The sequence below is a fragment of the Rhipicephalus microplus genome, chromosome 2, assembly GCF_043290135.1.
Source record: "Rhipicephalus microplus isolate Deutch F79 chromosome 2, USDA_Rmic, whole genome shotgun sequence".
Classification (NCBI taxonomy): domain Eukaryota; kingdom Metazoa; phylum Arthropoda; class Arachnida; order Ixodida; family Ixodidae; genus Rhipicephalus; species Rhipicephalus microplus.
The window spans coordinates 277,618,276-277,644,693 of NC_134701.1; the positions used below are offsets into that span (position 1 = coordinate 277,618,276).

Below are 26,418 nucleotides of genomic sequence, written 5' to 3' on the forward strand. Positions count from 1 at the left end.
CACACGCAACTCTCATTGTGATCTCAAAACAGCTTTCACTATAAAAATTTAATTCGACAGCAATTGTTTCTTTACATCACAATCATCATAACCCTTTAGTTTCCCACTTGTTTTTAGCCAAATAAGTTCTTCTGTTGTGTACTAATGTGGATTGCCTTAACATGTACACTTATGACACTTTGAACACTTCATGTAAATACATCACAACTTACAAAGATTCCCTTTCAGTTAAGTGATTAACTTCACTGAGAGCATCAGAAAATGAAAACGAAATAAACTTTAGCAATATGCACATTTAAAAACTTTTGTTTATGTGAGGCATAAATATTCATGAAGAAATACAATGCTGGCTGAAGTGGAAGTCCTTCCGATAAGAAAGTGAAAACAAAGGTCACTCAACGCGCCTATCGAAATAACGCAGCCGACTATTCACACTTCACAAGGCAACAGAAAATGAAATTGTGTACTTAAAGCTGCATATAGTGCATCAACTACAGATTGTTAACCTTTACAAGCGACCCATGTTCAAAAAGGTGTTCTCTGGTTCACTTGTGAAAGCAAGCAAATGAGAAAAAGTAAAGTAGCTATTAAGGCACAATGTAATTTTGCACAGACCTTGCCAAACCTTTAAATTCATAAAATAACACAAACAGCTTCTCTGCTTGTTATAACACACACACACACACACACACACACACACACACACACGCACGCACACACACACAAATGAATATGCATCAAACATCCCTTATTATTTTGAATGCAAAGCAATACAGTTGTAATGCAGAGTTATGCTAAAGCAGCTCATGCAAAAGTGATACATACCTCAATCGAAAGACACCGCTGAGCATTAAAAATAGCACAACTGGCATATATTGTCAAAAGAAGAAAAAATAAATAAAAAAAACTTGAGTAATGCACATTTTTTTACACACGTTGAACAATAAACAGAGGCTCAATGGTCAAGCAATAGTCGAATGTGCACTAAAATGCCTTTCATGGAGACGAACCATATGACCTAAAATTAAGCTATGTGTGTGTAAACATTTTTAGGGTACTTCTGCAATCAAGGTGCACATAACACCTCTGCATTGTGTTATTGTATCAAGCATGTTTTATCATTAGTACTAGATATTTCATTTATCACTTCTCAGGCACACATGAAAGTAGAAATGTATGCTTGCTGAATCAATTGCATGGTACTTAAACGAGCCTCTCACTCACTAGAATGCTGCAGAGCAAAAACTGGCAATGTGTAGTACAATTTGTGAATCTGCGAAATATTGACAAGATTCGCAAGCTCAAAGAGCGTGACAGTGAATACCGTACACAATTCCCAAGCAGTTCTAGTGCACACGCAGGATACACAATGCCCAAACAATTTCACAGGCACAGCTCTGGAAGGCAGTCGTGCATGAAATGCCCATCACACTTTTGCTACTTTGTCAGCACCCATCATAAATGAATATAGGTGTCTTCTCATTTTCCAGAAATGTTTCCATGGCACACTACCACTTTCGCATACCTCTGGCTCAAACGATCTGCATTCGTTATCTTACAGTCCACAGTATAAGATGCTAACACCCCACCGTGTGTGGTGTTTTATTGCTTCGACAACTTGTGTAAGTCATTGTGTGTGCGTTATTGTGTAAAGCGCTGTTAGCTAGTATTTAAGTTCAACATAAGTAAAGTCATATTCTACAGAGCAATATAGAAAAACGTGGCTCCTGTAAAGAGCTGTATCAGTAAGCAAAGATAGATTCTCACGGGAATCTGTTTGGAAATAGTTTATGGTGTAGTAATCTAAACAGCTCAGCATCTTTTTATATTAATCAGATGGCACAACTCTTAAAAGCAGCTGCACAGAGTAAATGCAACTGGAATTGAGCAGCTTATTCCATCTTGATAAAATAGGACATTTCCTTACATAACATCTGCTTTACTTGGAGTAATAAGAACAAGACGGAGAAATATTAAAAAAATATCCGACGCCCTCACACTATCCAAAAAGCCTGTACATACATGTACTATATGATAAAAACTAAACATAAGTGCCAGCTCATAAATGATGTCTACTATTTTTATGATTACGAGCACATCTGATGAACACGTGTGCTTGCCAATACTGTTAAAACAATTATATAGTATTCCTTCGAAAAATAGTGCCCAGTTTAATAAAATACCGAGCTCCCCAAAACAGCCTAAAGAAAGTAAAGACGCTTTTTTGTTCAGTAATGAAACATTGAAATTATACTATATACACTACTTACGAAACCCATAGTACCAATATTAATAAAAGAGCGCTGCGTGGCGTGTGTGTTGCTCTGGTGTAAGTGTGTGTGCTTGTGTGAGTGTTTGCGTGAGTCGAGGTTGCGCCAAATTTCTAAGTATATGAACCATAGTACCAAGTAATTTGGCAGTGTGTCAACCACACAAAAATAAAACTTGAAACAAAGATACCGTATGTATACATACAATGAAAAGGAAATTGTGCAAGTGCTATCTGTGAGAGCCCTTGGACTCTGGGTAAGCTTGCACTTGAACTGTGACATTCACTGGCACTGGATAGGGCCCACCACGAAAAGAACGTTCCTGTGGGACACTCGCAGAAATATCTGACGCACCAGCAGAGCAATGTACGGTGGGCACTGTAGGGCAAAGTCCTTCCTCCGGAAATGTGAGGGATCTCCGGGCCCCTTTCCTCTGCACACTTGAAGTGCACGACTTGCCATTGTGGCAGGCCGGCTCTGAAGCATGATTGTTGTGGTCGACATAATTCCAGACCTTGCTCTTGCCCAGCAAAGGAAAATCGTATGAGGGTGTGGACTGTACCCCGTGGCCGCTGCGACTCCTCCTGCAGGACTGATCTCGTTCCCAAGGACTGCGTGATATCGCCTTCTGCATGGGGCTCTTGTCTTCCAAGTTGCTAGAAGCACCGCGAGTGTTCACCTTATCTGTGTCGACCTCTTCAGTAGAGGTTTTTAGGGGAGTGACGGCTTTTGAAAACTGATCCAATAAAGACGTTGCCTGTTTAAAGCCAAAGCTGAACTTGCGTGCCGATCCTGGGTCTTGATCGTCAATGACGTGAGATTTAAAAACAGCATCTGACATGTAGGATTTCTCTTCCGAATATTGAAAGCAACCCCCAGCAAGTTTGTGCGGCGTTTCAATGCTTTCCATTTCAAACGTGCTACACAAGTGCCGAGGCAGACGATATGCTGCTTTGGGCATGGCAGAGTGCTTCTCATGCAAATGAGTCGATTCGAACACGTCAGAATCAGACATTTCATCCAAGGGAAGTTCGACGTGATCTGAAATTCCAGAACTTTCAAAGTTGTTCTGTATGCTAGACACACTTGCAAGAGTGCCGAGCGATTCCTTTTGCGCAGTGGCCGTTTTCCTATTGCACACTTTTCTGACGGTCTTCAAAAATGAAGGAGCTGCTGCGAGTGGCACAAATCCGCTGCTGGTTGTGCGGACATGATGCGCGTTGTCGTCGCCGGCTCTTTGTTTCTGACCACCAGGGGTGGACAACGACATCGAGGTGCTCTGCATTCGAGACTGTAGTCGTTGCAGCATTTTAGCCCTTTCCTCGGCAAGCTTTGTCAACTTTTGAAGCTCGTTGGTTGTGCTTCGGAGCAGACACTTCGCTTGGAGCACGGCAGCCTTTTTCTTGTCGAGCTTCGATGTGATGTCCTTTAATTCCTGGTCCAACTTCAATCCTTCTTGTGGCGACACTTGCGAAGCATTGCTGCACACGGACACCTCCTCATGACTTCTGCTGCCGGAAGACATGCCCTGCACACCGCTGTCAGCCTTGCTGCCACTGGCGGCGGCCGTGGGGTTCTGGGAATCGGTCTGCGGCAAAGGTGCATGACCCCTGACATTATCAGTTCCCGCTGCTATATCCAATGAGACCTTACTGCTCAGAACTTCATTTAGCATCTCCTTGTGCCTCACTTCTGACTGCAACTTGCACACCTGATGTTCCAACTGGGCGATTTTCTTCTCGTGCTCGCCCATGGCCACTGTAAGGTGTTGGTTGAGGTTTCTCTCCTTCTCGAGAACAGACATAAGATCCTCATTGATAGCTTCCTGGCCCTTGAGTCGTGCTTCGAGCTCAGCCTGCGGGTGCACAAAAAACCATGGATATCACTTTGCTCTTCCGCATTCTCTTCCTTGCACCTCATTTTGTGCAAACCACAGTGCCAGCAGTGATGGTTTGAGGCTATATAAACTGTACTAACGCCTGCTAGGTGCGAAATTCAAGAAGTGTACTGCTGGCTAAACAGAAATTGTACCTGGCGCTGGGCATTCAGAAATGTCCAGCCTCCTTTCTCCAAAATAGCAAGCAGTTCTCCAAAATACAGTTGGCCGAGAAAAACTGGAGCTCTAGCTGTACTAGAATGCGAGACTGCGAGTTAACTGAGGTTCATATTTAAAAACTTTGAGCAACACAACAACCCAAGACACAAAAAACTACAGGAGAAGACACTGCACTGAAACAATTTGGTGAAATAGACCAATGTGGTAGTTCACACCCAACGAAGACAACTTATAGTAAGCTTTAGTCATCTTTAGAGCTTGTATATTCGTGCTTTATATTCCTTTAAGGATATTTAAGGCAATTAGCATTTCTGCATGTATGTAATGAAGCCACCCACCTTGCCAGTGTATGTTTCTGGTAACAGATGTGGTGCGAAGTCAGTAGAACAGTAATAAATAGCACTAAACGAATTGAGACATCAAACCGTTCACAAGAAGGGCATCAATAACTCTTGCAGTAGTACAGGGTTTATGGTGCTTGGCTGCCGACCCGAAAAAAGCTGATTCGACTCCAGCCACAGCAGTCAAACTTCAATGGAGATGAAATGCTAGGGGCCCACAAACTTAGGTGCGTGTTCAAGAAACCAAGGTTGTCAATATTTCTAGAGTCCTCCCCTCTGGTGTGCCTCATATCGTGGTTTTGGGATTCAGAACCCTAGAAGTTATCAAAGTAAGGTAAGTTTTGTTTTTTAAAGGGATGATATTAATTATTAGGTATTTATATATTTAAAGTTAGGGTACGCAAACTCGTGGACTAAAAACGTAACGCTACAATAGTAGATAAGAATACAAGAGCCATAGAACAGTGATTTACCTTTGTGTTATTATAAAGCTGCTTGCGTATGTACTAGAGACTCTCAGTAAACAGAAATCGCTTGAAGCGTGGTGCCACCAATATTCAAGGCTATATATAACAAGCCATTTGTCGGTTTCCTCTATATGCAAGGACACTCCACACGAATGGTCGGACATGGCAAACGTTTAGAATAAATTTTATTTCACTTTCAAAATGCAACACAATGCCGATTCTCCTGACCAAAGCCCATCGCAAATGCGTCTAGCATTGACATAGCTCTGTAGGAATGGCAATGAAAGTTGTTAGTGACGTCCCACCAAATCTGCAGTGAGCATAAGCATGCCCAGATTTTTCCTTCAGGGGCGACAAAGGTCCATTTCAGTGCCCCCCCCCCCCCTCCTATGTCAATGTATAAGGCTGACTAGCTCCCCCCAAGTTACAGCAGCCCCACCTAAGGTGACAACGGACAATGGGAGAGCCTACATCGTTTCCAATGTTTTAGGTTCAGGCTATTTGGATGGAAGTTCAGAAGTAGTCTGACAAAATTTGAGCATGATCTGTCAGTTTTTCAGGAAAGGGAATTTTTCAGAAAACTGATCGTGAGAAAAACGTGCTTTTATGTTTAAAAACAGCTGCAGAACATTCTCACAACATACAGCCATAATTCCCTAAAAATACAATTTGGTGAAAGAATTTACGATAAAAAAGGATGAAAATGGTCGGAAGTAGATATATTCAGCTGATCAGGCCATAATTATTGTAAAAAAGATGCATGCACGGAGAAAGAATGATAGAAAAGAGCTTGCGTATCTGTCAGGAGGCATGGTCTCAGGTGCCATTTTTAATAGGCTTGGCACATTGATATGCACTTGCCTATGCATGGTTTTGCTCCTTGAAGGGTGTATTATTTTTTGTAATGAAATAAAAAAATGGCTTTTTTGGTTGATCTGCCCTACCTTACCCCCTTAAATACAGTTTTTGGCTCCCATATATAACACAATTCACAATGCAATTACAAACTGTTGAAGGGGCCTGAAGACCTTATGACTGCCAGCATTTCGTTATTGCTTTTTTTTTATGCTAAGACTCTCCCTATGGTAACAGTATAAACTTCTTTGGTATTTTGAAAACACTAATGCAAAGGAAGTTGATTTTTTATTTAGAAGGGCCATGAAACACTTTTTGAATTAATCACAGGTTTACTTCAGTATCGAAGTTAGCTGCTTTACGAATTGATTGCTGCAAGAATTTCTCATATCCATCAAGAACGAGCGAGGTTACAGAGATATGTTGTGCGCTTTCTCTAATTTCTGGTATCGACAAGTGTGATGGAGACTCGGCAGGGAGGTACAGCACTGGGGAATAAATTACATCAGTGCAAGTCACAACCTTCAGTACGTGTGATGAAGTGCGATGACTCTCTCCTGTTTTGATTCCAGCGTGTGAGTGTGACTCGCTGCATATCATTAGCAGACTGTGGTGTGCGGGGCCAGCACATGATGACATACTGTGGCAAGAAGTACATCTCATTCAAAAGCTGCTCTTGATTTATGTCAGTTGTTCACCATTTTGGAACGTTAAACCCCAACATTTATTATTATCGGTTGTTCACCATCAGCATACTATCTGCAATTAAACGTCGAACAGCAGGCTCTAACAGCTCCGAAAAGAGAGCGCAGGCATTCGTAGGAAAAGAGCGTGCCTAAAAAAAAAGGCAACTTCTCACTCCTACATTTATGGTCCCTTTCTTACACACTACTGTAAGATTTAGCCGAGATGTTCAGAGCAGTGCCTGTGTTTTTTCGCCAAGCCTGAGGGGCTCTTCATGACCCCTTTAAGTGCACTAATAAAGGATGTGAAAGAAAAAAGCAGCCATGCCCACCTTTTCATGATGAAGAGATGACACTTCAGCTTGATGCTTCGTCTTGTCTGCCAAGTACTGTTGCTGCAGGTTCTTCAACGCTGCTGCTTCCTCCTGGTACTCAGAGCTTTTAGCACGCAACTGGAAAGCAATATATTAATGCATTAGGGCAAGAAAATTTGAATCCAATAACTCACATCTGGTTCAAGGGCACTTCAGCAATTTGTGACACAAACATGACTCCAGGGGCCAAAATCTTTAACCATTACGGTGCAGTTGGTAGTTTATCTGGATAGGATTCTTGCTCTGCAATGGCTAATAGCATTTCCAGTGATCGAGATGAAATGGTGTTGCCCTTTCAAATGGTCGTTGCCAACTAAGTGTTCCTGCATTGAAACATTGTGACTCGCACAGAATGAAGGCAGAAGTACTATGTAACGGTCAGGCATCACTTCCACGTTCGTGTAAAATTAGAGCGCATTATGAGCCCAGTGAGAGAGCAACATTTGATTGCCATGGAAATGCAAAAAGAGGCAGTCGCAAAGAGTTTTCTGGAACCCGTTTTTGTTTGATGCGTGCAGTGATGCTACTGATAACTTCTGATCTGAAGGAATTTTCGGAGCAGTAAAATTTTCATTCTGGAGCTCTTTGGAGCAGCAAGAAGTTTCATCTTGTAGCACTGTGAAGCAGCTAATTTTACATCCTGGAGTACACTGGAGAAACAAATTTAATGGACATTGAAGTACTATTGTTCAAAATGGCATACGGTTCACTGGAAAAAAGTGAAGCTTAAACAACTAGAAGAATATTAATTTTCAGCTCATTTGGTTGACTCTGGCAGCAAGTGCTTGTGAGCATGTATTTGTTCGTAAAAAGAAATGGTTTCTTTCTCGGCCTGGCACGAAGCTGCACATTAAACACTTGAATAAAACACCTGAATAATTATTATGGGGCTTTTATGGAGAGCTAGAAATTATTTCGTTTCATTGCAAATATAATAGAGAGAGAAGATACTCTTGGAACACTGCATATTTCTCCCAAATATGAAAAAATAAGGCAGGGGTAGAACAGGGGACATGGGTTAGGGAGCAGGCAAAAGTGCCTTTTGTAGCAGTCTTGGAGCATCCAGAAAGATACTTACGAGCCTAATATTCTTGACTGAAACCACCACAACCAGGAATCGTGCTCCAGATCTTGTGTTCAATAGTGCATGGTCACAGCAATGAAGCCATTGTTGTAGGTACTCCATATTTCATATGATTAGTCCAGAAGCACACAATATGGCACATTAAAAATGCGACATTGCAAAAGAGTGGCTACTTGGGCTGGTTGGTATTGCATTTTTGAAAGAAATATACTTCCTTAGTGCGCAGGGGAGGTTTCAGAAGGAAGATAGAGCAGAGAGATAGGACAGAGCGTTATGTCCTATATCTCTGCTCTATCTTCCTTCTGAAAAGTTTCCTGTGCACTAAGGAAGTATATTTCTTTCAAAAAAGTGACATTGCAATTGTCAGGCGACCAAGCATAAAGAGAAGTTTCCAGCAATCAAGTCTAAAGTGCAACTGTCCTTTCCAGTGTAGAATATAATGTAATCTAATATGTCAATGTTGTCCAAAAGGTACAGAAATGAAAGGCAAATATGGAATATCTATTCAGAGGAATATTCTGTACCTGTGCTTCATGTTCTTCAGCCAGTTCTTGAAGCTTTCGCAAATGGTCCCCTTCCAACTGCTTAGTTGTTGAATGCATTTCACTCTCCAGGCGTTTATTTTCTGCCCTGAAAACCATGAACACTTCGATGAACACTCTTTGATTGTGATAAATCTTTCCCAGTTGCAGTGCAGTATAATGTACTGTCCCAGCACACTTGAGCCATAAAGGACCTTCTGTAACAGAGCCTCCAATTACACTAGTAGTGGAGACAATGAGCTCTTTTCTATTAGGATCAGCCATTTTACACCCTTATACCAGGGAAAAAAATGTGATCTGTTGATCAAACTTGATGAAACACTGCAACTAATCTAAGCTCAGAGAATATGGTGAAATGCTTCCTCAATGCTATGACGGTTTTCAGTAAGACTTGGCTAAGTAAAATCACAGACATCTTTTATCTTAAAAAAAGGTCAGCAAGAAAGTCAAAGGACCACTCAACCCTTCAAGTCTCGACTACTGTCTGTTAAACTTGTGCAGACTCCTCAAGAAGGGAGCCATCCAATCATACCAAAAGCTTCTATTTCTGTCAACTTTGTACAATCGTGTATTCCCATACCTAAACTGTGAGAACAGCATAAGCACTACAGAATTACCCTTGTGCCGGTTGACTTGATGCTACTAACTCTGGCTACCTTTTAAGAAGGAAGATCAATCTACATTTCACAGCTGATCAAAATTTCTATGCAGTCATGAGCCCCAGTTTCTCTCCAATTATCACAGTTAAGATGTGTTTCTCAATGGTTGATCTGGAGCATGATTTCTTCCACTGCAGCAAATACATTTTTCAGTGGCCAATTCGGAGCAAGCTAGTGCTTTCAACTGTTTGTTTCGGATCAACTCACATCGCATCAAATCGCTCTAGAGTGATTTGCTCCTAAGGCAATGTGCTCCGGGTAAAATAGAGCGAGACGCATATGTCACACCCATCTTCAAGCAGAACCGGTACATATAAAGTTGTGCCCGCTGTGTGGTGAAGAACATGCAGTGAGGTCAACCACAGAGCCTTTTCTAGCCCTCCAGTTTCAGATTGATGAAATATGAGCGTGTTTTCCTTGGCATCACTGTCTGTTAGTTCTTATTGACGAAGGAAACAAGCCTTTAAAGTAACACTTTTTTTCCCCTTTGTTGATAGCGAGGGTCTCGTTCTAGCAGATTTGGTGCCTTCAGGTAGTATACGAGAGATTATTGGTCAGCTGCCAGCTCATAATAAGATCAATTTCTACTTGACGCCAACAGGCAAAAAGAAAAGAAAAAAATGTTCCACACTCACCGTAATGACTACAGGCAGCCTCACTGACACTGCCACATTGAAATGCACATGTATACCCTATGAAGTGGACGCAGGGATGACTGGCACCGTAGCTCAGTTTAAGAGCATCGAACGCATTATTCCAAGGTTGCACATTCAGTCCCTTACCTTTTCATCCACTTTTTTTTTTTCACATTTGCATTACGAATACTACAGCTTCCCTATTACTTTCCTTGGCATCACTGCCTGTTAGTCCTCATCAACATTATGTCTAAGAAAGAAAATGAGTCCCCTCCTCCCCCCCCCCCAAATTTACACTTCTTTCCTCCGTACAAAGGCCAGTGAACATCCCATTAACGTAACGACCAGGACAGCACAAAGTCGTTGGCGGCGAGGAAGGTAAGTACGCACAGAGTCGAAGAGGTTCGCTAAGAAATGTTTTGCATTAAAAAAAAAGAGTGCTGTAGTGGAAAGCCATTGACTAAATTTTCGGACTTGGAATCAAACACAAATGTTCTCTCTCCTCATATTATTTGCCCACATTGCACTGCTGCCCACCTCTCCTTCCTTCCATTTTTTTTTGTTCCCCTGTTTTCCATTCGTTCACTCCGCATCCCCTCCTCCTTCATAAAGCCGCGGCTCCTTGCTTCCCAGCGGCTTCAGCTCCGCCAAGAAGAGCGTTCACTCACTCGTGTCTCTAAGAATTTTTCTGCAGCTACCTTATAAAACTAGTTCATCTCAAAAAGGGGGTGGGGGGAGTGGCTGCACAATAAGCAGCATGCATATACATAGAGCTCTATGACAGGGTAAACGAAAGCCAGAAAAAACAACATTATAATTAGCTCTGCACTGTAACTGGCTACTACGATATAAATGGTGTGAACTGGATTGTTAATACAATTATAGACCGTTTGCTCAATGTGCTAGTTCTCTTATAAATGCTGCACATTCGCCCAATTAACAGCAGCACCTGCCGTGCTTCAAATGGTGATGGGGTCTTAGTGGCACAGCTTGGGCTTGCCTATAATGTGCGTTTATGTCAAGAGGCATTTTACACATTATGGTGGAAGCAAGGGTGGAACAGGGTGCATGGGTTTGAGAGCAGTCCCGGGAGCAGGCAAAAGTGCCTTTTGTAGCAGGCTTGGAACAGCCAGAGAGGCTTTTCAAGCAAGTTTGAAGCAGTCACGCAGAATGTTCACACCAGATGTAGCCCCGTTTCACAGCACGCGTGAAGCAGCATTTGTCCAATGCGGCATTTAAACACTGAGCTAAATTGTGCAATACCCTTACTATTTTGTGATTGCAATTATATGGACAACCTCAACGGGTTTTTGACATCGCCATCATGTCCAATATAAAGTCCAAATTCAGCCCCACACACCGCATGTTCTTCCCGCAGGTAATAGCATGCGAGCGGGGCCAACGAACGCGACTGAAGCACAGATCAAACAAGCTGGTCCATCTCCGTACCTCAGAGGCAGCATTTTGTAACACCCCCCGTTTGGGAGGCCTGCTACCAAAGCAGAGGGAACACCCCGCCCATCTTGAGTGAGCTTGAAAAGGTGCTGGGGGTTTTCTAGAACAGCAAGCTTGAACTTTGCCTCACAAGGCGCATCGCAATCGCTGGCACGCGTGCTAACTCGGGAGCTATCAGCGGGCAGCTCGCATACACTTCTACATACTTCGCCCTCATTTTTATTTACTAATTTATTAACAAATACTGCAATCCCGTAACAAAATTTCGCACCATGGGTATACAAATATATACAGTACGGCTAGCAGGGCAAACAAAAAACAATAATAAATACATAAAAATACACATGGACCAAAGACAATACTCATCGCAAAGAGACTGCGCGAAAAGTGTTGCTCTACCTGGCATAGCCATATCGTCTTACACCAGCCTTTTGTAGAGTTGCGTGTGATCGGATTCAGAAGAATTAGCTGGCAGCCTTACTTCATATACCATTACAACTTGTTGCTATAGCATTCATTGCTTTGCCCTTACGGTGAGACAGTGACTTTTTTTAGTAATCTATAGCTGCCCATTCTTTTAATGTGAAGGCGCTAGCATCAGTTGATTAGCGCTGCTCAACGAAGCACAGTGGTGTAATGAACGAGAATATGCACGCGTGCTAGATGAGTAGTCCTGTGCACCTCTCTTTGCGAGGCTGTTCCAGGAACTGGACACTGACCCCACTCCTTTTGAGCACCATTACCGTCATCCCCCCCTTTTTTTTTTCTTTTCTTAACGCTGCCATCAAGATAAAAAAAAAACAGTTCCACTGCGAGGAGGAAGCAATGAATGCGGTAACAAATTGTAATGCCATACAAAGGCTAACAATTAACTCTTCTGAATATCATGTGGCTTAGCTACGCAATACGGTGGTGCGAGATGCTCCTTCCACAGTTTCTTCGCGTTAATAGTGCAGCACGTAGAAGGGCTTACGAGCCATCCACGCTGATGCTTACCTAAATAGTGTGCGTGCCAGCAATCACAACCGTGCCAATCGAATCAAAGTTCCCAGCTGCTGTTCAAGAGATCACAGCCTTTACAAAACCAAAACCATAACCGTTTCAATAAAACCAAAAGGTGATGCTCCAGCTACGTTTTCAGCCAGAGACTTTACGGCTGTCACACCCTAGGGCTAAATTCAGGTGCTGCGGCGCCGATAAAGAAGGCTGGCGCAGCCGGGGTGGTTTGGAGCGGGATAGTGTGCCATGAACAAGTTTGGCACACAATTGTGCAGCTGTTCTACCCCTGGGGAAGTAAACTGCACTTGAACACGCTGCATGCAGTAAGTGACCAGCCGCCATTTGTTAGGCAAGCGGCAACAGCAGGAAAGCTAGCTTCCCAATTATGAAAAGTGTCTGTAGTAAACAGTGAAACGTAAACTCAACTGTGCCTGTGCGAGCTGTATCAGTAAGCTTTCAGCCTGTTGTCTCGCATTGCTTGCACGCTCCAAGGCTAGTACATGTAGCCTCTCGTAGTCTTCTGCCACTGCGGCCAACCTGGAGGAAATGAATGAACAGGTGAGGCACACATAAAAGATGACAGTAGATCAGAATCAAAGACGAGAAGGTAGCATGGCACTACAGGCATGCGCAAAGAATCCACAGTGCTGCCTGCTTTATAGTGGTGTTCAAACATAAACTTTTCCTCTTAAGTATGACACTGAATGCCTTATATCATCTAAGATACAGAAAAAAAAATTGCAAAAGAAACACAGGTTTTGATTGATATGTGGGGTTTAACGCCCCAAAACCACTATATGATTATGAGAGACGCCGTAGTGGAGGGCTCCGGAAATTTCGACCACCTGGGGTTTTTTAACGTGCACCCAAATCTGAGCACACGGGCCTACAACATTTCTGCCTCCATCGGAAATGCAGCCGCCGCAGCCGGGATTTGAACCCGCAGAAACACAGGTTTGACATGCTGTGGCTAATGAACAGAATTATGAGAAGATGATGAAGGCATCAAAATTTTGCCTTGAAGGCGTGGCTGTCCCGATAAACACTATTCACTCATGATGACTAGCGTACACAGAGCACAGTACAAGAAAAGAAAAGATGGAACAGGCGCTTCCTTTGGTTGTACTATGCTCTATCTGCAATGGCCATCAACTTGCCCAATATGCTGCTATAAAACATTTTTATATCATATTTTTTAACTCAAGGCTGTGCTTTTGGAAGATTGGAAGTGCATAGTGATTGCACACCACTACTCTGAAGCCCTATTCTACTCGTTTTCTGCGTACATTTTCCTTTTCAAAACAGGCAGCCATGATGCTGTTCCGCACTGAGATTGCCAGCTGGCTACGATCCTTTCCTTTCTCTGGTCCTGTTCTATGTATAGTAAGACAACTGTAATATAAACAATTACAACATTCAAGTATAAATTATGTAATACACCTTCTTTGCTGTTGCAACAAGAAATTCCTCTTCTCTGACAAAGAAATCAAATTAATCGGGTAATTTGCACTAAATATACCTTTTCCTGTGCTCTTCCATGTGGTGTTCTCGCCAGTGAAGTGACTCCCGCTGGTTATCCTCAAGGAGCTCCTCAAGCTACAAGAAAGGCGGGCTAAACTGTCAGCAAGAAAGATGTCACAAGCTCTTATTAGAGCATCTTGCAAGTCGTAAGCCTCTAATAATCATGCACATTTGCAATGTTCATAATGATTAAGATGATTATAAATATACATGTATGTGTCGTTATGCCAAGGTGGTAGTTAACAAGCCTTCCCACTTAATCTGGCAGTTTTAAAATAAAGCAGGAACAGAACCACTCAGTTACATTACAACAGTTCACAATAACCAAAAATACAATGCTCGAGTGGCATCTTGAAAAATTGGAGGATCCTTAAGCTTTGCCTTTAAGAGTTTGACGCGATAGCGGCGTCCTGTCCCTAGTTCGAACCAAGTTCGAAATGGCTTGTGTCAGCGAAGCTTTCACATACAGCTGCATTCTGTGCAATGGGTAGCATGCTTTAAACCACAGGCAATCGTGCGCGTGAAATTTTTTTGAACTTGCTATGCACCCACTAAGTGGCCTTAAGGGAAAAGGCACAGTAACGTGTGTGCCTTTTGTAGTGGGTGGCCCCCTTTGAACCAAGAATTATAATCGCATGTTCCAACGCCCGATCGCAATGTGCAGTACCCTTGTACCACGCATTATTACTGTGATATTACATGTCGTATTGTGAAACGTGTATATAGGACGCATTTGTTGGTAGAGCATGCAAGTTACTTTCAATGAATTTCCAAGCAGAGGAAGTTATTTTCACTGTATTTCTAAGCAGTCGCCTGGCTCTGGAGTAGAACACTTGCTTGCCACACAAATGCCCGGGTTCTGTTCTTTCTCAGACCCAGAATTTTGTTTGATTTATTTCCATCTTTCTTGATTTCTCGGTCACGCGCAAAATGACGATTTTTCGCTCGCAACCAGCGACGCCAATGCTGACCCTAGAATTTCTGTGAAATGAGCTCTTCAACGCTGTCACGGTGAAAATTATACAACATAGCCGGTCATTGGGCTTACTGTTATCAACACATTAATAATCTTCAACAATTTCTTGAGAGATGGATACCATTTCGAGTGGGCATGAATCCCTCCGATTAACTACAGCACTAAGCTCCCATTAATTATATAATCATAGTTGCTAGCCTTCTAATTTGTCAGTCTTGTATTGGTATTTGTTTTTTCACATGTTGCACATTCCTTGTCAAGCATTCCGGATTTGAATAGCAATAACTGGAAAAGAAAAAGAGTTAAACAACCACATTATTTCAAGTATTATATTCCAAGTAGTTTCTTACGTCTGTGATTTGTTGCCTCATAAGTTTCATGTGACCTTTATACTCGGGTACAAGAGAGCGTAGCTTTTCCCAGAGCTGCTGGTTCTGCTCGTCTGTAGGAGGACCCGCGGGAGCAGACAGCCGCTGCTCAAGTAAGCAAAGAAGCACCTCGAGCTCAGCTTCGTAGCAGAGTTCTGCGCGGTGGGACACCTAGAAATATGAAAGCCCCGAGTTTTGAGCGCTTATCATTTCCAGGTGCATTGTGTATGATAATAACGAGGACCCGTGGTCGTGGCTCTAGCCATGTCTTTACTGAGCGAAGGGTTACCTCCGAATCCCACTGCGTTGTTCTCTTCCTCTCATCCCAGTCCCCATCACCAAGACTACCCCCCCCACCCCCTAGTCTATTTTCAACGGTGTACTTGAGCTTACGCAACCAAAGCCATTTAAAAATGCTGAGACTGACACAAAGTGAAACAAATTTAGGGCACGAATATTTCCAAATAAGCTTTATATTTCCGTGGAGTTTTATCACACAGTGACAACAAACTAATGCAAATTTCACCCCTTTGTAAAAGGTCGTGAAGATATCATGCAGGCTGAACAACAGAAAGCTCATAATCTGCCAAGTAAACATAACTTGCTGTTTTTTTTACACTTATGTTATTATGCTTACTCTGACTTATGTAATAACAATGTTTCACTGTCGGCTCCTGTATGTTCCGCAATAAATTTTAGCAAGTTCAACGTATGACCAGCTTGAATGAGCTCCTAATGACTGTTGCTTGCTGCTTTCCTGCATGTTTAAATAAGCTACAAGTTTGTGCAACAACAGTGTTCTGGTAATATACAGGACTTTCATTCCCACAAAGATTCGTTAAGGCTATTGCTCAAATCAGGAAAAAGTTTCAAATTCCAGAAAATAAAATAACAAAAATTTTGGATGAGCCCAAAAAATAATGCTGACAAGTGCCAGTCAACACATATTTTTGTAAAGAGAAGACACCGCAAACATAAAACGTGCACTTTTAGCCAACAGCAGACGAAACTCTTTTAACTCACGGCCTCTCTGATAAATAATGTAAGGTATATGTATGCACACCATATTACCAGGCGAATCCTTCAATCACATCAATTCAAGCAATGCAATCCACATCTAAAAGTTATTTATTCTTACCGCTTTGCATTCTCACAGCTCAATTCATGTTGCTTTAGCAAACAGTGCATAGCAAACATTGGGAAGAGACCAACAGTTTTTTTTTATATAATCTATAAACATGATGACTCCACATTTTTAAAATAGTACCTGTTCTGTTGTGTGCACAGCCAACGTAACTGAATCCAGCTCTTTCATTGCTTGAGGCTCATCATTCTTCTTTTCTTCATCACCACTGTCGGTGTCTTTTGATGAATTTGGCATCGCGGCTGAACCACCAAGCACACCTTCGTCACTGGGAACATCACTGTAGGCAGAACCAGCTGGCTGGAGGTTGCCCTCTTCGGATGTGGCTTGCTCCAAAGCAGCCATCCTAGCACTTGAGGAGAAAGTACAGGCATCTACATTGCTGCATAGAACACTCACACTACTCACACTATAATGCAACAGAGCGAACAATGTGTGTCATGGTAACAGCCACCAGGGACACGGTAACAAAAGCCATACCAATTTCTCATATGAACAGATATCAATATAGCAGACATTTAATGCTCTAGAGCAACTGAAAAGGTGCTCTAGTCTAGAGCCTGATGAAACTCGTCGCAGAGCATGACTATACATAGTGTGTCATGCAAAACGCTACTGAAAAGAGACCTACAATGACACTAAATCAGCAAACAAACATTGAACACTGCCCAAATACACAATGCAGCATCATGCACTCCTTTCGATGCAGTGTTTACCAAAATATTTCATAATCTATTAAGTTCAAGCACCTGTTTCTGAAACTTCCAATCCCATTTCTTTTTCATGGCGGTTTACAATGTAAAGCATTCCTACGCACATAACTCTTACCGCGTTCGCGCCAACCTACAACGTTAAGTAAATCGAAATGTGTTTAAGGCGGGACAAGACGACATAGTTCAAGCACCGTTCCAACTACGGCCCACTTGTGAAACCCAACTACAGCGCAGTTCATTTGCCTAGCACCGCGCGAACTCAATTTTCTATGCCTATTCCACTCAATGACGATTCCAGTACACGACTTCGTGTTTCAGCACGGCCCATTACAGCTACAGTTTCACATCGTTCATGTAACTTGGCGTAAAGACACGATGTTAACAGTAGCCCCGCCGCGGTGGTCTAGTGGCTAAGGTACTCGGCTGCTGACCCGCAGCTCGCGGGTTCAAATCCCGGCTGCATTTTCGATGGAGGTAAAAATGTTGTAGGCCCGTGTGCTCAGATTTGGGCGCATGTTAAAGAACCCCAGGTGGTCGAAATTTCCGGAGCCCTCCACTAAGGCGTCTCTCATAACCATATGGTGGTTTTGGGATGTTAAACCCCACAAATCAAACGATGTTAACAGTAATCGTTCTTCGATTGTGGGGCAGCGCCACCGTATTGAAAGAAAAAGTGTCCGCACCAAGGAAATTTCGCATGCGCTGCGCAGCAAGCCGGAAATGCAACCGACAAAACCAAGGCATGCTGGCTGCATCCAACTTGAGTTCCCGTTTTTGACGTTCAACCCACACAGATTAGTCTGAATGCTCGCAAGTGCGCCAGTAACTGCCTGACGATAGTTATTTATTTATTTATTTATTTATTTATACAAATACCCTAAGGGCCCAAAGAGGGCATTACATAGGGGGGGATGCAAGTGAGTTTACAAAAACGAGGTGTGTACATATAATGGTAAAAAATGCACACAAAAACCATGAAATACTTTAGGTGACATTATAAAAATAGAGCACAATGCGAAGCGGTAACGAGAAAGTTTGGGACAAAAATACACAAGGCAAATACAACAGTAGTGACAAGTTCACAAGATATGCGAATATATTGGGCTAAGGAGGGTTTCCATCGAAAAACACTGTTAGGGCAGCTTGAAATAGAGTTGATTCTGTAAGCGACACTAGAGATGAGGGCAAGGAATTCCATTCTGTAATTGATAACACTAGCGGCGAATTTTGATACAAGTTCGTTCGTGCAAATATTGGTTTTATTTTATGAACATGGTCTCGCCGAGTAGATACATTGGGAGCAGGCAGAAGGTTAGCTCGAGCAAATGTGGAGTTTCCATGATGAAGATTATGAAAAAACACCAGACGTGCAAATTTTCTGCGTGAGCCAAGACTGACAAGATTTAGCCTTTTCTTCAAGGCAGATACACTTACGTAGTGAGAATATGAAGACATGATAAATCGGGCTGCTTTATTTTGAACTGATTCGAGTAGATTGGACAAGTAAGCGTGATGAGGGTGCCAAATTATAGAGGCATATTCCAAAGAAGGCCTTATGAGTGAGATATACGCACGAAGCCTCGTATCAGTGTTTGCGACATGTAGGCGTCGTTTAAGGTATCCTAGTTTTTTGCATGCTTTGGAGGTGACGTGTTCAATGTGCGCATTCCAGTTTAAGTTTGACGTAAAAAGTACACCAAGGTATTTAATCGAGGATACTGAGCCAATGTTAGCACCACGTATTTTATATTGATTAGCGTTCTGGCGAATAGTTGAAGCGAATTGCACGTGTTTAGTCTTTGAAATATTGATTTCCATTTGCCATATGTTGCACCATTCTGTTAGCCTATTTAGGTCTAATTGTAGAGAAATGACGTCACTGTTGCTGGTTATGGGTTTGTAAATGACGCAATCGTCTGCGAAAAGGCGTATTTGAGATGCGAGATTAACGGCTATGTCATTTATGTATATCAAAAATAATAATGGGCCAAGGACGGAGCCTTGGGGAACTCCCGAGATGACGTTATAGCGCGAGAACAAAACGACGACACAGAGACATAGCGCGAGAACAAAACGACGACACAGAGACAAGAAGGACACGAAAGATGTGTCGTCGTTTTGTTCTCGCGCTATAACTATCGTCATGTCACACCAACTAGCCCAAGCTGCCAAACTTCTAAGCAACTGCCGTCATGCGAAGGTGTCCCCGCACCCGTCTTCTTTCCGTTACGGTGCACAGCGTTTAACAGGTCAATGGGGTGTGGCAAGACGAACAGCAACTACCAATGCTAATGACTCACCGAGGCGCCGTCTTTGGATCTAACTGGCCCTCCGTCGTTCGAAAACATACAACGAGAATTTGAATTTGCTGCAACGCCAAACTCGCTTCAATATCGCGCTAAAACCAGTGTAGCCTTGTTAATTTAGTCAGGTACCCTTAAGCAGGTATTGCGTTAGTATCGTACACATCAACAAAATTTTTTGCAAGTTATTTACCAAAAACAAGGTACTTAAAATTTTTTTATAGTGTTTAAATTTGTTTTTACAACGCACAATGATGTTAGCACAATAGTGCTTATAAAAAATATTGTTGTTGTTTAAGCCTCTGAACCATAGCTCTGAACAAACGCCCAAACGTCAAGGAGGAGTTTATTCGTTCCTCCATGACAAACGCACTAACGCTGCTGTAACATGCGTTCTAGCACACCCAATTTGCCTAAACATCGCTTTTATTTTTGACTTTCATTGTTCTTGCTGCAGGGTAGCCACACAATCAACAGGAGTCACCGCATGACACTCTTGCATTGCGGCGGAGCTGACTTCTGTTTCTCCTTCTCTATTAGCTTTCGTTGCAGTTTTTTTTTTTTTTGCTACATAGGCACGCGAGCATACCTATCCTAGGCTTGCATATTTGAAGAGCAAACAAAGCTAAAGACAGGTTGAATGCGGCTGCGGACCGCACAACGTACTGGCAAGCCACCGATATTAAACTGACGTGGTACTTTGGCTGGGCCATTCCTTGCCAGAGAGAAATAAAATTAATCTGTTTCACGCTGCATGTAAATTTATGACCCCTACCCCCTTTTACCTGACACCAAGCGGTCTATTCCTTCTAATAGCCCACAAGTGGTCTTGCAGAAGCATCCATGACTGGAAACCACGTTTAGGCTGAAGCACAACACAATGAAATGAGGGTATAGGAATCCTGGGTACGGCTCTTGCATCAATACTTGTGAGGAATTAGCAGTACTTCTGCAGTTTGACGAAGCACCACTTCATAGCAGAGCACCTGCACACTTGCTTTGTCAGTGCAATACGTCCAGCACAATACTTTCTCGATTGTCAGTATATACTCGCACGCTTGTTTTCAGCTAACCACAGAGACCTCTGTAACAGCTAAGAAACCACGCCTATTGCAAGAATACGCACATCCTGTGTGTCTTGTTCATGGTCATGTCTTATGGCTGAAGAATGCCCAACTTTGTTACTAAGAGCTAGAGCCCATTCATATGACCGTTTTATAGTACTTTGTTCAGTGAAGCAGTGAAAAACCAACTTAGAACAGCAGTTGCAGCACTGGACCAATCAGTCCCTACTCGCCACTCAATACTTCAAGCAGCCAGAGGAAGTTGCTATAACACTCAGTTTTAGTATTACACACTATATACTATGAAAACTTATTTCAATTACAGCTGAATGTCTCTACAAGAGAGACACACCATGGAGTAGTTCTCCATTTTAAGAGGTGTCTCTTACAAGCAGGACACCATGCCCTTATGTTCTGATCAACCCCTATATTGATGCACAATTGTGACTCTTATAACCAGTTGTGTTTTAAACCATTGTCTTATAGAGGGGGTTCAGCAGTAATTGAAATAAGGCTTCAAAATGCTCAATGCTGCCTTGCAAAATACAAGGAAGCATTTACAGAATGCTTGTAGGAGTAGATAAAATTTCATTTAAAGTTAGGTTTCTGGGCAAGTAGGTTCCAGTGGCAAGAAGCATTTTGGAGCCCAGCGAGCTACAAAACACTTGCAGTCACAGGTAGTATGTACAAATAGACGGCGATAGAGTTGGTGGACATAGGCACAATCTAAGCCACGAATGTGTGAGCACGTATGTGAGTCTGTTCAGCAGTTTTGTACATAAAATGTGATAAACAAGCAATTACACAAACCAGGTCATATAGCAAACAATTAGGCTTTTTGAGGCTTGAAAAAGAAACGCAGTTATTTTCAATCTTGGCCAGAGTTTCACACAGTCGAAGTCAAACTGTATTGAGGTTGCAAAAGCTGTTATAAGTGCAATTAACAAGAATAAAAAGGAACAATGTTCTTTCAATGGTCTTCAAAGAAACTAGTAGCAAGGCAGAGTAAATATTCTAATACATGCAGCATCTAACAAGCAGCGTAGAGAAAAAGATATATATGTATGCCAGAATACAGAATATGCGAGGTTCAACCACACCAAATGGCTTTGGTCTACCAAATGGTACAATGCAAACTGACAATTAGTAGTACAGGCATAATTAGCTTGCTTATGATATTATAACATGCAAGGCCTAGCAACATATCCTACCAAAGCACTGCAAATGAGGTTTATAAGCTAAACAAAGATTATCAAAGCAGCTTAAATGACTTTGGCTAGGTGACTTCAATGTCAATGCAACTTCGACTCAGTTATCGAAAAAGGAGCTTAGAAATTTTCGCCATGCTGTAAAGCCGATTCATTAGGATGGCAAGATATAAGCTTCAACATTGAGTTTTCTTTCATGTCCACTTTTGTTTGCGTGAGCTTTGCAGTTTTCTATTTTTGTCTAGAGTGAACAACAAAATGGCTGAGAGCCATGCATGTGTAAAAAATGCCTGGTGCGTAAATTTTCACACCTCATTTCAAATCAAACCTTATTCAATGATGGAGCTTGGTTCTTGCTTCCACTGTTCCATATCAGCACACACAAAACCAATATCTCATTAAAGAGAGACAACTGAACACCCAAGTCAGGCAATGATTAACATGTTCATTTATTGATGCCAGTGTTAACAAAAGATGAAGCTAACAGGTTGTGATAAAGCCTAAATACGTCTCTCAGGGGACAAAAAAATAAGACACTACGCTTTGTTATTATTTTGGTCTTCTACCGGTTCTACCACAGCTTCATCCAGCGCAGTTCGTATTTGTTTGACTAAACCGCTTGGATCATCCATTGCAGTTTTTCCTACATGAAAAAAAGATTGCGAAAAACGATTAGGCGTCTTGATCACACACAATCGTCGGACAGTTTTTGTAACCAAAGCAATGCAGCATACCTTAATATAAAGCCTAAACAGAGTGGCTGCTCATCCAAAAATAGCCTTTTTAATTTTCCCAAGAATACCCATGTCTCCTTCTTGTGTGGTCTCATCTCTGCCAGCATATGTTTTCTTGTCGCCTATAAAAAGAGCAGAAAAAAATTTCCTTGCTGTTTAAAAACTCTCAAAACACATTAAAAGAATTGTTAGCTATGCATGCTGGCTAAAACACGGGAGGCCCTAATAATCTGAGGACAAAGTCTCAAATTTCAGTTAGTACAAAAAGATTTTAGAAATGGCACGTAACATAAGTTGCAGGTTCTTTCGAAACACTGCTGGACAAAGTCCTAATGGGAACCGAACAGCATTATGGCAGACTGCAGCATTTTCAACAAGCTTTCTGTAAATTAGTTGACTTAAAAAATGTTTATAGTTACACTGCGATTTGTGGCAGCTATGCCTCACAAGATTGAGACAAGGGTACAATATTGGGAGATGAAATTTACCCGAATATAAACCAGCCCAAGCTAATAAATTATCATCTTCGTAACCTGTTAAAAATTATTTGTGACCAAAGGTTGACATAATTACAAATGTCTCACTTCAGGCCATACAAGTTCAATATTATATATATCGCATAATGATGTGCTTGAACACTGAGGTCATGCCTAGAGTACATAAATAAATCTATACGATTTTGGCATTAGCCCGAATAGTGAAAAGCGGCTTTGCAGTTTACAGACTACGGACTGCAACATGCATAAACCGAGAGAGCATGGCGGGCAAAGGAAAAGTCAATGAAAATCAGTGATAATGAACTTGAAAAAGCAGAATGCTGCAAAAAATTATAAAAACTGAGGGTTGGAAAGGAGGCTGCATAGAAGGTGCCTTAGACAGTAAGCGACACCTCCACTCACTTCTCTCACTGTGTTTTGATTTAATGCTACTACCTATTCAAATTTTAGAAGTCATCACTAAAATCGAGGTAATCATGAGTATTTCTCTTCAGAACCCTTCACAATGCGCCATCTACGGTTAGGTCAGATATAACAAACATGCATCCTTCTGTGAGGGTCCCGAAAAGCATGACATCACCACAGCAATTGGTCCCCAAAAATTTTTTTGTTTTTATTTACACTGGAATTTCTTTCCTGTCGAGCTTATTTATCTCTATGCTAACCCACTACGCTCTTTTTCATGCATCTCTAATTCTCACTTGTTTGTATTTCTGAGACAACTAGCAAGTGACGAGACTCTCACCAAGCTGTGCACAGGCCTTCAAAATCCCTGGCGTGGAGAACGCATCTCGAGGGACGTAGGAATTTTAAAGACAGCGTCCCAGCCACACCTATCTGCACAGCGCTTCGTAGGCTGCCGAATCAGCTTCATGGTAAAATGCTCATCTCCCATGTAGAAGTCACAGGTTTCAGAAAGCACCGCATGCATAGCAGGCTCACACATGAATACTCATTGTAAAACAAAATTTTGAAGCGAGTGCCTGCACAAGTTAATGCAATGAAATTAAGCCTTTCTATGTTCCGCAGGAGAAACAGTGTTTTTTTATTTAAATGCCTGCCATAAATACCGACTGCTTCCCAAAAATACATTATTGGAACTGGATTTGAAAACTGCGCAGTTATGAGTTACAGTTAAACCCCTTTACAAGAGGCATGCTCCGGGCAGCAATTCTTGTCATTTATACGAGATGCCTCTTACATGCAGCGTACCTCGCATGGATTTTCTCATCGACCCATATTTCACTGTAGGCACACTGGTGCTTCTTATAACCATTTGTCTCTTATATCAGTGCCTTTTATAAACGGGCGACTGTATCAAGAAAAAAAAAAGCTTTCCTTTTTGTACTCTTCGATAATTAGGTTGTGCTGAAATCTCAAACTGAAGATGTAAAATTATGAAACTCAAACTTTGAGACTTTTCAAAGTTCTCCAGCAAGAGTCGCTGGGCACATTTCTCCTGAAGTCACCACCTACTGCTAGCACCCGACATACTGTAGACTTTTGTAATCAGTGTATTTGTTCATGTAAATCTACCCCCCTCCTGCAACAGCCCTGTATAGGGCTGCAGTATTGAAATACAAATAAATAAATAAATGAATGGAAATCTCCTATTAATAAACCTTTTTTGCTACTCAAAGAGGCACTGACAAAATTTCATGGCTGACATAGTCCGCAGGAATGATCCTCGTGAACATGCATATATCCACCAAATCTGAACAGCACACGCAATCTATATGAATTTTGAACTTGTTTCCGATCCAGCACTTATAACTGCACCTCGTGACATTGAAATACAAAGTGACCTAACCGTTACCCCAAACTTCCGCTACATCATCACTTTGGAAAGCTCCAGATGCTCAGCTAAATGATTTTCGTGCAGTCACCAATGCACTTTTGCCTTGCTTGCACAGCAGACTACCATTCAGCGGCTGGTCGCAAGTCCATGTCTGCGGTGAACACGTGGAAGCCTCAACGACGTCTTTGCCATCACTGATCATGTCACAATGACGATGATAACTGTAACAACCTCACGCTGCACATGCCACATGAGAAAGAACACAAGCAGACTATGCAGGCAGCGTGGAAGTGCATTACAGTTCTGCGTGCTTTTCACACGCTAGATAGCGTTAGTTGCACATGATGGCTTGTCGTTCTTGGAGCTCTCTTAACATGAAAGTGAGACTAGTTAGTAATACAGTGAAACCTTGTTAATACATACCTGCCAGGAAACCCAGAATAACTACGCACTAATTGTAGTACGCATTAACCAGCAAGCACAAATTCGCATTGTCTGATGCGCGTCATCGCCGCCAACAATAGAATAAGGACAGTGGCCCCGCAAATTGCCTACGGTGACCACCACAGAGCTCTTTCTCTCTTTTTACCAAAGTGCAGAAAAGGTCCTCGCACGACAGTCTGATAAGACGCGGTGCAAGGAACATTTTGAAACTATATAGAGATGCCTGGAATGCGTGCCCAGGATACACAGCGACTGACACAGCAGCAGAAAGGACATATAATAGGCTGTCCGTACATAGTACATGCATACCGCGATCTGCACACTTAGCGAAAATTAACTTTTTTCTTCCTTTTTTTTTTTTTTCCACCATGGTAGGGTTGCAGGCAGCCGATCGTCTACTGGCTAGTTGCGTGCAGCACTTTGCCTACTCGACACGTGCTGTGATTGGTGAGCCGCTAGCTGTACAATACGTCCACTTCAATTCAGAATCCACATATGCGCTGAGTAGCCTGTTCGGTTAATGCAGCGATGACGAGCCCCTTGAAAGCAATGCGCACTCTACAATGCTATAACGGTAAGACCGCGGACGGAGGTGCGTTAGGGTTGTAGCCTAATTAAAAGCTTGCAATACGGTTACAACAGGACTACGTTTATTGTGCCGCATGCGTGGGCTTAGCACAATACCGTTAAAACAGCGGAGTTTCTTAGTGCCCGTGACCCGCGACGCTCAACTCCACAATAGCGAGCTGCTTTCGCTTCTGCAGATGCAGTGCATGCACGATTATGGTTCCACACAGAGGCTGCAGCGATAGGCAGTTCAATGCACTCAGGTAGTTTCCTATTAAAAGCATGCAGTAAGCTTAAAGTAGCGCTACACCACACAAGTGTCCCAGCGGATAGCCGAGGATACTTAGTATTAAAAGCATGCAGTAAGCTTAAGGGGGTATGGTAGGGTAACTGGTATACAGTTGACGACCGATTTTCTGGACCCTCAAGGGACCGCGAAAATGTCCAAAATATTGGGCCGTCCGAAAAAGCAAATGTGCCCCCAAAATGCTCAGTTTATTGCTTACTATTCAGACAGAGGATGAAAAAAGTGACTGATCGTCTTCTCGACCATGCTTCGCTTCTGTGCGAGCACGTTTGCCCGCATTTCGGCTAGAGTTGCCGTGTCGCTGTAAGCTGATGAAAGGGTTGCGATCACTTGCATCAGCTCAGCTTGCACCGG

The 26,418-nt window shown here is 42.4% G+C and overlaps 2 protein-coding genes across 5 annotated transcripts in view; both read right to left on the reverse strand.

The window, feature by feature from the left end:
* Positions 1-33: 33 nt before the first annotated feature.
* Positions 34-19,596, reverse strand: LOC119179237 (uncharacterized). Of its 3 annotated transcripts, XM_037430310.2 has the most exons (8): positions 19,443-19,596; positions 16,553-16,781; positions 15,268-15,456; positions 13,940-14,016; positions 12,847-12,957; positions 8,655-8,760; positions 7,005-7,124; positions 34-4,125 (listed from the first exon to the last, which is right to left on the reverse strand). In XM_037430310.2, exons 2-8 carry the CDS (start codon positions 16,772-16,774, stop codon positions 2,500-2,502), a joined length of 2,451 nt encoding a protein of 816 aa, XP_037286207.2. In that variant the 5' UTR covers positions 16,775-16,781; positions 19,443-19,596; the 3' UTR covers positions 34-2,499. The 3 variants fall into 3 exon arrangements, with proteins under 3 accessions (XP_037286207.2, XP_037286213.2, XP_075738184.1); XM_037430316.2 differs by lacking the exon at positions 15,268-15,456 and having other exon boundaries at positions 19,443-19,594; XM_075882069.1 differs by lacking the exons at positions 15,268-15,456; positions 19,443-19,596 and having other exon boundaries at positions 13,940-14,037; positions 16,553-16,669.
* A 2,546-nt stretch (positions 19,597-22,142) lies between these two features.
* The window catches only part of LOC119179253 (dnaJ homolog l(2)tid, mitochondrial), a 28,397-nt gene continuing 24,121 nt past the window's right edge, over positions 22,143-26,418 (reverse strand). The window contains exons 11-12 of one of the 2 annotated variants that reach the window (XM_075882072.1): positions 22,452-22,573; positions 22,143-22,360 (exon numbers count right to left, since the gene is read on the reverse strand). In XM_075882072.1, coding sequence (XP_075738187.1) covers positions 22,482-22,573 — 92 coding nt within the window. In that variant the 3' untranslated portion in view covers positions 22,143-22,360; positions 22,452-22,481. The remainder of the gene's footprint in view (positions 22,361-22,451; positions 22,574-26,418) is intronic. The other variant, XM_075882071.1, reaches the window with a different exon arrangement.

What these genes read in the sequence shown, in the direction of transcription:
- LOC119179237 (XM_037430310.2), bottom strand. Translation starts at nt 16,774, where the DNA reads ATGGCTGCTTTGGAGCAAGCCACATCCGAAGAGGGCAACCTCCAGCCA. An exon ending in TGAGGCAACAAATCACAGAC is followed by an intron (nt 14,017 to 15,267) that starts GTAAGAAACTAC and finishes CCTTTCTTGTAG; the next exon opens with CTTGAGGAGCTCCTTGAGGA. An exon ending in CTGAAGAACATGAAGCACAG is followed by an intron (nt 7,125 to 8,654) that starts GTACAGAATATT and finishes ATTGCTTTCCAG; the next exon opens with TTGCGTGCTAAAAGCTCTGA.